A 10,549-nucleotide genomic window follows, 5' to 3' on the forward strand; every position below is an offset into this window, starting at 1 on the left:
AGCAAAAAAAAAAAAAAAAAAAGGAGAGAGAGATCAATAAATATAATCAATAGCACTGTATTTATTAAACACTATACTACATTTAATAATCGTCCATTAAAAATATCATGGCAGGGCATATATTAAGATAAATATGATCATACCACGAACACTTCTTTAAACAAGATAATGCTCATGAAATGACTGAAGAGACGAATATCATCAGCAAGACTTTCTCCTGAGTCCTACCTGTATCCCTCGTTCGTTCGTGGATTCAAAGGGTTACAAAAAATCTCACGGTGCTTCTTAGTAAAACTGCTAATTAAACCCAATCTGCCATTTCCCTTCAGCAATCCAAACAACAATAGACAGCAAGATAGAATCCTGTAACTGTCACTATCACAAAACCACCTCATTAAAGAAGATGAATATGTATACTTGCTGCCTAAGATTTAGAAAACATATACATAAAACCTAACAAATGCTCTAAAGGTGAATATAAAGTTATAATTATTATTTCGCTCACAATTGGAAATCTAATTTCAAAATTAAAAATTTAAGCTTTTAAAAACATTTACCTTGAAAAAAGGCACAGAAATTCAAACCAAATCTATTCCCAAATCTAAAGTATTTATAAACATGAAAATGTTCCAAACTATTTTATACCAACGGTTTAAGAGTAACGTTATTTTCTAACTGAAGAGGTCTTTTTTATCCTCACCTCATTAAAAACATTTCATAGTAGTATCCTTTTCCTATGTTGAGAATTACGTCCTATGAATGACACTACAGTCTTATATTAGTTCACTAAAAATTACTCATATCCTTTAAAATAAATAAAAATGTAAGCAGAAAACAGGTAAGTTAGAAGAAGACAGATTAGTATCAGGCAAGCTTTTAGTGCTTTATTAAAAGACAAAATATTCTCAAACAAATGGTATGACATTTGGCCATTAAAAAAAAAAAACACTAAACCATTATTAGTACCACTGGGGGGAAAAACAGTCAAGAATATACAGAATTTCAAAACTGTTTCATTACAAAGTGAAAAGGCGGATGAGATTTTTCCTTACATGTGAAATAATCAAGTTAATAATATATAGCCACAAACTACTACTGCTGAAGTCACCTAAAGATTTCACAAGATGACCACAGCAACACATGCAAGAAATCTCTCTCATGCTTTCAATTTGTATTTCAAATTTTCAGTTGAAATAGGTTCTGCCATACAAACATATTCACAAATATGGCATTATTTTAAACCTATTCTTTGACTTTATACTCTCAATTAGTCAAAAATTTTCAGTATTTCAATATCTCCATCCAGCTATCAAGAACTTTATTTTATCTAAAAAAGGGAAAAAATCTATTAAGTAGATGTGCTACATATAGAGCAACAACAAATCCACTTACTTTTTTCTCTTTCTCATGATGTTTATCCTGAGAGTGAGAGGAAGAATCACTTAAACTTTGATCATATGACCTATTAGATCCCCGTTTGCTCTTTTTCTAAAAAAGAAAATATATATACATACATGTATATGTATATAAAAATTTTTAAATAATCTTTTTGTTAGGCTTAACCAATTCAAGTGTGTAATATTTAAAAATGTCTACTGAAGTAAAAAAAAAATTCTCACTATTTTAAGCTATATAATCCAGTTTAGATACCATCCATATATATTGTCTATTACATTCATTATAAAAGAAAATCTGAACCTAAATTTAACATTAATGCCATATTTTTGTACATCTATTAAAATGTGTGAAAACAGACTGTAATTTCAAATAAGCAGTAGCTTATTTGTCACTTTATCACAAAACCACCTCTTAAAGAAATCAACTATAATTTTCAACGTCTTCTTTAAAAAAGAAAAGGAGTTTCAACCAAAATAGAGAATGCCATACTGAGGAAGGATGCCAAGACTAGAAGAAAAGAAAAGAAAATATTTGAAGAGTTACTTTTTGCCACGCTAGGAAAAGCAAGAAGCCTTTTAATCTCATATTTCCGGTATTAAGGCATAGTTTTCTAAAAACTTGTCTCTGCAGTTCATTAAGAAAAAAATTAAAGGAAATGTCAGCATTAGACCCATGCATTTTTCAAAGTATTACTAAAAGTACTACACATTTCTATTTAAAATACTTATAGAATTTCATAATAAAGTATGACAGTGAGTCATTTGAGGTGTTTAAAACTTAGTGGTACCATAACTAGTTTAAATTAAATAAAAATGACTATGAAAGGTATTCAAATTCCATGCAAATGTAGAGGTTACGCAATCTTATTAAACTATTAAAGACTCTTCCTCTCTAACTAGCAAATGGGATAACAACATGTCAATAACTAGCAATGAAAAAATCCTATTTATTATTTACACAAACTCAAAATCCATTTTCATTATTTCTAGATTCGTTCTATGTCATCTTCCATCTAGAAAATTAAGAATCCAATACGCTTTTCACATCTAGGAGGCAAAATTTTCAATTTTGCTCAAAACTTCTCTTAAAACACTTCAATATTGTCAGCCCTTAAAATAAATCAAAGTCTTCAATATCAAACAATATATTTACATAATCCTAAGTATTCTAATATGCATGAACCAGAAGAGTCATGAGCTGATTTCATGAGAAAGGGGCCCCTAGTGATATTATTTCTTTAAAAGAAAGGAAGAAAAAAATAGCTCCACTCACAAGGGAAAGGTAATAAGGAAAAAAAAAGAGAGAGAGAGAAAAGAGAGAAACTAAAGAAAAATAAAGAAGACTTAAACTTTCAGTGTACACATCTAATTGTTATCATTAAAGACTAAAAATAATAGACACTTAGGACATTAAATATTGATCCTTCAGAGGAACATGGACACAATATATGTAGCAGCTAATCAAATTTTACCAACTCAATCATCCATGCGACTATGTAACAGTAAAGATAGGCAAAATCTAAAATATTCCCAAAGCTGTATTTAAATACATTTTCCTCAAGATAGTCAACTAAGAAGTTACAAAACAGCTTTCAGTTTTACTATCTCCGAGTAAATAAAAATGAAAATAAAGAAATAGTAATTAGCAAAAAGATGAGAAACAAGTCACAGAAAATCACAAAATGTATAATCAAATGTCAAAAAATGAAATTAAATGAAAAAAGTCTTAGATTATAGAGTCCTTTACACGTGCTGCTTCTACTATCCTAACATTTGCTATTAATAGAAATTATTTTACAATATTCACCTTTATAAATGAACCTAAGCAAAGCAAGATCTTTAAAAATTACTTGATCCTTTAATTCCCAGTAAAGACCATGCAAAGCAAACAATCCCATGCAAAAATGAAGAGAAAGGGAATAGCTATTATGCCTTTTTCATAAAACAGAATCAACTCTATTGTTAAAATTATGGTATCATTTTAATGTTAAATTCAAGATAAATTCTTACCAGCTTACTAAAATGGTATTTACAGTAGCCACAGTATTGGACATTATCTGCACCATTACCTTCTTCTTCACAAAGTAGTCCAGCAAACTGAGCACTGAAAATAAAAGCCAAAAAATACATATAAAATACAAATACACACATAATACTAAACTTCAAACTATAGTACGTATAAACTAAAATTCACTTCCAAGCATGTAAGATTTGTAATTAAACCTTACACATCTCCTAAGAGAAAGAGGGAAAATGAAAGGCTTTATTCTCACTGTGACCAAGTACATTTCACCTCAACCTCTGATATTTTCTAAAGTTATATTTGTAGTTTATAATAAACTTTTGATCCATCCATCTCTAATAAGGATGAAGACTTATGCATGTTTTATGTCACCAAAAAGACATTAAATTGCTTTAAGATACCCCCCACCCCATTATTAACACTTCATTTTACTTCTTCAATCTGTATCACAGGTACAAATAGTAAGGCCAGGCTTCTGAAGGGCTGAAATAACTTGGGATGGGATATGCCCATAGATGCAGATTACATTCTGTTACAAGGAAAATGCTTCAAGTCATAGAACCATACAGCAGGCAAGAAAAACAAGCTGTGTTTTCCAGTAGAAAACTATGGAAGAAAGTGAATCAAAACCTAAAGTTACGATATTGGTTTTTTTAAAAAAACACAAAGTGCTAAAGTTTACAATCATCACCTTATCAATTTGTCATCAGTGTCAACTGCCATTTTTAACATTTCAAAATTACAGTAGTATTAGTATATATCTCTACCTAAAAAAAGAACTTTCATCTTTGAAAAATTAAGTTCATTATTAACAGAATTTATAAAACCAAAAATCTCTTCCATTCCCCAAAAATAATCTAAAATGGACTTCTTAAACCCATACACTAAAAGCTCAGGAAATAAAGCATGTGCCTATACTGGCTGCTAGATACAGACTATTTCTTAAAAGTAACGAGTACATGGGTTATTCCCAAACTCTAATTTTGAACTGTTGTCTATTATGCTGAATATTTTATTTTAGGATAATCTTTGCTCTTGTAATTTTACGCCAAAAAAAGTAAGTAACTTTTTAGGAAATAGCCACTATTATACAATGAATATGATGGTGATTGCTTTTTCCCCTTTTCAGACACAAAGTAAAGAAACATAATCATTCATTAAATCCTTATTAATATTACAGGCACTACACTAAGTTTACCTACATCAGCTCTTTTCGTCCTAACAACAAATCAAAGGTTGGGTAACCAACACCAATATTTTAAACAAAATGCAACTAAATAAATCATGAGAACCAGAGTTCACCTATTCAAAATTCACTCTGGTAAGTTCAATTATTAGAATCATCTTTATTATAAATAAGAAAATCTAAACATAGAAACTATCCCAATAAAATTTACTGCAAATATTTGGATATCTAAACCTTTAACTTAACAAGGTATTCCCTTGTACAAAGTACAAGAATATCAGTTTTGTACAATGACAGAAACATACTTACCATGTCACATGGAAAGCCTGTCGACATCCATGTTTATTACAGGTCATACAAGCACCAGTGGCTGCTTTGCTTTCTCTTCCTTGTTCATCACAAATGTAGCAAGTCTTAGTATAGAGAAAATAAACAAAATGAGGCAAAAACCTTAAAGTGCTTTATAGAAATGAATTTTACAATTATCTTCAGAAGTCAAGACTGGGTTTACTATTTAACCTGCTTTACTTCAAAACATGAATTCATTTTTTTTGACAGTAACCTAATTTTTACAAACATGAAAACATAAACGAGGACATGGAAATAGTCCCAAAAGGATCTCACAAAGGCCCAGTCTTCCTTAGGCTCAAACACCCCACACGATGAAGAATCTTCACAGGCACTGAGGTCAGGGGCCAGGACACAGCCTACAATACCTTGGTCTTAAAAATTCCTCACCAATATTCAACTGATTTCTATAACAAGAGTGTAAAAAGAGGTTTGTCTTTCCTTTCTGCTATAAGTGAGCATACCTAAAGGAGTTTAATACAGGGAGCTGGGACCTAAGAGACGAAGGATGGTCCTATGTGAGTGAGCAAAACTTAGGTCATTTCACCTGTTGACAGGAATCCCACATGGGCTCTCATTCAGCCTGCCAACCTGACATACTGAGCCTGAGAGGAAGACACTTTAGCTAAGGAGTTCAGAGATGAACAGTCCCAGCAACTCTGACTGACATCTGGTCCTTTCCTCAGGTAAGAACAGCTGATAAACAGTATCAACTTTTTATGAAAAACCAGAATTAGATAAATGGCAATCTACATGTACCAATGTATAATGAATAAAATCATCAGCTGACTAGAAGTTGAGTATACAAAAATTAAGGTCTACATAAAATCAGGTGATACACTTCTAAAAAGAAACCAACTTCTGGGGCGCCTGGGTGGCGCATTCGTTAAGCGTCTGCCTTCGGCTCAGGGCGTGATCCCGGCGTTCTGGGATTGAGCCCCACCTCAGGCTCCTCTGCTAGGAGCCTGCTTCTTCCTCTCCCACTCCCCCTGTTCCCTCTCTCTCTGGCTGTCTCTGTCAAAATAAATAAATAAAATCTTCAAAAAAAAAAAAAAAAAAAGAAAGAAACCAACTTCTTTCTGCACAGTAATGAAGTATAACTAGCCAACTTAAATAGGACCACATGTATTTTTAAACCTAGAGAGGTTCCCCCCACTATGCCCTGTGGTGCCAAATAATACCATTCAACAATATTTATAAGAACACAGTTCTCAAAAAAGCCTTGTATCAAGTCAGATAAATTAAACTCCTCTGTTGAAAAACAAGGACTCAGAGTGAACTGAATTACAAAAATTATTTTATGCCTCTAATAAGTAAAATCCCAAGTCACAACAAAACCAACCCAGATACAGTGAATTAAGAACATCTCTACCCATTCGATTACAAAAAGAAAGTACCAAACAATTACAATGCAACAATGTAACATACATTTTTTAACCTACAAATGATCAAGAATATTAAATAAAGAAAAGACAAGACTGAAACAATAACATTTTATATAACAGCACTGGAGGAGATAATGCTAAGTGAAATAAGTCAAGAGGAGAAAGACAATTATCATATGATTTCTCTCATCTATGGAACATAAGAACTAGGATGATCAGTAGGGGAAGAAAGGGATGAAGAAAGGGGGGGTAATCAGAAGGGGGAATGAAACATGAGAGACTGTGGACTATGAGAAACAAACTGAGGGCCTCGGGGGGGGGGGGGGATAGACCGGTGATGGGTAGTAAGGAGGGCACGTATTGCATGGTGCACTGGGTGTTATACGCAACTAATAAATCATCGAACTTTACATCGGAAACCGGGGATGTACTGTATGGTGACTAACATAATATAATAAAAAATCATTAAAAAAAATTTCAGGGGAAATATGCAATGGTCTTTAAATTCCAAAGCAAACTGAAAAGACACCACCATTTGACCATTCAAAAAACTAAAAATTATGATAGTATTAAAAAGAAAGGTGAAGTAGGACTTCCAGACTTCTGGAATGGCAGAGTGAAGAGCTCCATGGATCCTCTCCCTAGTGAATTAACCACTTCACAGATTTAAAAAAAAAAAAAAAAGTCTCTGAAAATTATCCTAAAAGCATGCAGTAAACAGTGGAAAATTTATTCAAAAAATCTACCAAATCTCAATAAGAACGGTGAGAGTCTGTGGAATTTGAGTCATGATCTGCTCCCATCACAACCCACCACACACACAACTTCCTGTAACGGAAGTTCCCCTCTGGGTGGACGTGGTTTGAGAAGACCCCCCTCGCCCCCCAGCTCCCAGTCTAAAGCTATAGTTGTACCCTAGGAGAACAATTTCCAGTGACTCTCAACCTACTTAGTGCTGTAAGCTCTCACTCATAGAATCCCATCCTAACAAATGGCCAAGAGTCCTGAGGCCATAGTATCCCTACCCCAGCTTGCTAGCGGAATGGAAGTCCCAATGGTAGGAGGAATGACTTGAGAAAACCAGTGGCTACTACACCCTTCCCTCCTCGCAGCACCCTGTTGGAGTACATGTATCTCTTCAGGAGAAGCAGAGTGCTATCATCATCCCCAGAGCAGTCATGTAGAGGTTCTCAGAAAGGTGCATGGGGTGAACAAAGAGCTCAACAGCTCTGCCTGAGAAGACTAACTTTATCTGGAAAAGGGCTTAGAGAAGTTTAAGGCCAGAGTCAAAAACACCCTGGTGGCAAGCAAGTAAGACAGGACTGGTAGCTCCAAGATACTAGTGGAAACAAGCAAAATTAACCTGAAGATTAACAGAGACAATGAGAAAAAGACAACAAATAAGGGCCCTCCTGGGATCACACTCATCCCTGGGGGTCCAGAAGGCTATGTACATGAACTAGGGTGCACCCAACTGGGAAAAATCAAAGTGGGACTTGGGGGCAGACTTAAAAGCATTCTCCAAAGCCACAAACAAATCCATCAGCCAATAAGGTTCAAGAGGCTTTAGTACAAACTATGATCAAAAACTGGCTGAAAAATAAGTTACTGTGACCCAAGGGGAACTCCTCAGAATCCAGACTTGAAAATAAAATCACACTCATACACGATGGTCTGAAAGACTGTGTGCATCAGGAACAACCGGAGAGAGAACTTCAGATCTACTTAGAAAATAATCTCTAAATCACACACATATTAAATGACTAAAGGTGAAAATCTAACTAGCTAATGGGGTTAAAGCACAATTTCTGACTAATAAGTGGTTTATATTGACCCACGGACAATCCTAAAAAGTCAGGCCTGTTTTTTGTTTTGTTTTGTTTTGTTTTGTTTTTAAGAAGACATTTGAGCAGTGCCACCTGAAATTATATACTGTTGGGAAAACAGACATGAGAAAATTAGCCCAACCAAGTCGTTAAACGAATTAAGTGACCAAACAAACAGGGCCTATAAGGAGAAGGAATGATCATTCTCCAAAGTGGCTATATTATCTAAATGTTGTTTCAACAAAAAAAAATTGTAAGCCCTGCAAAGAAACAGGGCAGTGTGACCTACATACAAGAAGGAAAAAAAAAAAAAAAAACAGACAGACATTAGAAACTGACTTTGAGGAGGGGCCCAGATGTTGGACTTGAAAGACAAAGACTTCAACGGAAATTTTAGAGTTTAAAATTCACTAGAAGGACTCAATAGGTTTTAGCTGGCAGTAGAAAAAGAATGAAGAAACTTAAAAATAGATCAATAAAGGGGCACCTGGCTGGCTTAGTTGGGAGAACATCTGACTCGTGATCTTGGGATCATGAGTTTGAGCCCAACATTGGGTATAGAGATTACTTAAACATAAATAAACTTTAGGGGCACCTGGGTGGCTCAGTCAGTTGAGGTCCAACTCTTGATTCTGGGTCAGGTCATGATCTCAGGGATGTGAGATCGAGCCCCGCCTCAGTCTCCGTGCTGGGCATGGGGCCTGCTTAAGATTCGCTCTCTCCCTCTCTCTCTGCACCCCCTCCCTCTCTTAAAAAATAAATAAATAAATAAATAAATAAATAAATAAATAAATAAATAAATAAATAAAATAAACTTTAAAAAACTAGATCAATAAAGATTATACAGTATAAAGAAGAGACATCTTTAGATTACACTACCTAAAGTACAGTTGCCAAAAAATGTGGGACACCATTATGTATACCAACATTATGTACAATGAGAAAACCAGAAAAAGAAAGTAAGGGACAGACTGTATCTAAAGAAATAATGGCTGAAAACTTCCCAAATTTGATGAAAAACAATTAACCTACAAATCTAAAAAGCTTGATAAACACGAAGAGATCCACACTAAAAATGATCAAAGCCAAAAAAACAAAACAGTCTTGAAAGCAACATGAGGGGCGCCTGGGTGTCACAGTCTGTTAAACATCTAACTCTTGGTTTCGACTCAGGTTGTGATCTCAGGGTTGTGAGACTGTGCCCCATGGGCTCCACACTCAGTGGGGAGTCTGCTTAAGACACTCTCTCCCAGGGGCGCCTGGGTGGCACAGCGGTTAAGCATCTGCCTTCTGTTCAGGGCGTGATCCTGGAGTTATGGGATCGAGCCCCACATCAGGCTCCTCCGCTATGAGCCTGCTTCTTCCTCTTCCACTCCCCCTGCTTGTGTTCCCTCTCTCGCTGGCTGTCTATCTCTCTGTCAAATAAATAAATAAAATCTTTAAAAAAAAAAAAAAAAAAGACACTCTCTCCCGGTGCGCCTGGGTGGCACAGCGGTTAAGCGTCTGCCTTCGGCTCAGGGCGTGATCCTGGCGTTATGGGATCGAGCCCCACATCAGGCTCCTCTGCTATGAGCCTGCTTCTTCCTCTCCCACTCCCCCTGCTTGTGTTCCCTCTCTCGCTGGCTGTCTCTATCTCTGTCAAATAAATAAATAAAATCTTAAAAAAAAAAAAAAAAAAGACACTGTCTCCCCCTCCTCCTCTCTAAAATAAATATATTTTTTAAAAAAAAGAAAGAAATCAACACAAGAAAAATGGCTCATCACATACATGGAAACTACAATAAAATTTACACCTGAGGTCTCCACAGAAACAATGGAGGACAAAAGGCAGTGGAATAAGACATTCAAAATGCTTAAAAAACAAAGCTATCAACCAAGAATCTTATATCCAGCAAAGCTATGTTGCAGAAATAAAGATGCAATAAAAATATTCCCTAAAAAAACTAAGATACTTTTGGGGCACCTGGGTGGCTCAGTCAGTTAAGGGGCTGGTTTTGGCTCAGGTCATGATCTCAGAGTCATGAGATAGAGCCACACATTGGGCTCAGTACAGAGTCTGCTTGTCCCTCTCCCTCTCGGCCCCACTCCCCTCTCGCATTCCCTCTCTCCAAAATAATTTTTTTTTTAAATAAAAAAACCAAAAACCGAGATACTTTGTTGCTCCAACCCTGATTAACAAGAAATACTAAAGGAAATTCTTTAGGCTAAAATCAAGTGATGTGACACAATAATTGCAATACACACACACACACACACACACACACACACACACACACACACACACCCCACCAAGAAGATTCAGTCAATTTTACCTCAATAAAGCTGAAATCTTTAAAAAATATAACAGACCAATTAAACACACAGAAAAAATCTCTGACAAAGGG

The 10,549-nt window shown here is 35.3% G+C and overlaps 1 protein-coding gene across 12 annotated transcripts in view; it reads right to left on the bottom strand.

Moving 5' to 3' along the window:
- The window catches only part of MLLT10 (MLLT10 histone lysine methyltransferase DOT1L cofactor), a 238,176-nt gene that overhangs the window by 112,609 nt on the left and 115,018 nt on the right, over window positions 1–10,549 (bottom strand). For 11 of the 12 annotated variants that reach the window (XM_045787333.2, XM_087857633.1, XM_087857630.1 and 8 more), the window contains 3 exons: window positions 4,916–5,019; window positions 3,408–3,501; window positions 1,393–1,488 (listed from right to left, as the gene is read on the bottom strand). In XM_045787333.2, coding sequence (XP_045643289.1) covers window positions 1,393–1,488; window positions 3,408–3,501; window positions 4,916–5,019 — 294 coding nt within the window. The remainder of the gene's footprint in view (window positions 1–1,392; window positions 1,489–3,407; window positions 3,502–4,915; window positions 5,020–10,549) is intronic. The other variant, XM_045787325.2, reaches the window with a different exon arrangement.

Source organism: Ursus americanus, chromosome 31 (assembly GCF_024610735.1).
Source record: "Ursus americanus isolate L20-20 chromosome 31, mUrsAme1.1.p, whole genome shotgun sequence".
NCBI classification, from domain to species: domain Eukaryota; kingdom Metazoa; phylum Chordata; class Mammalia; order Carnivora; family Ursidae; genus Ursus; species Ursus americanus.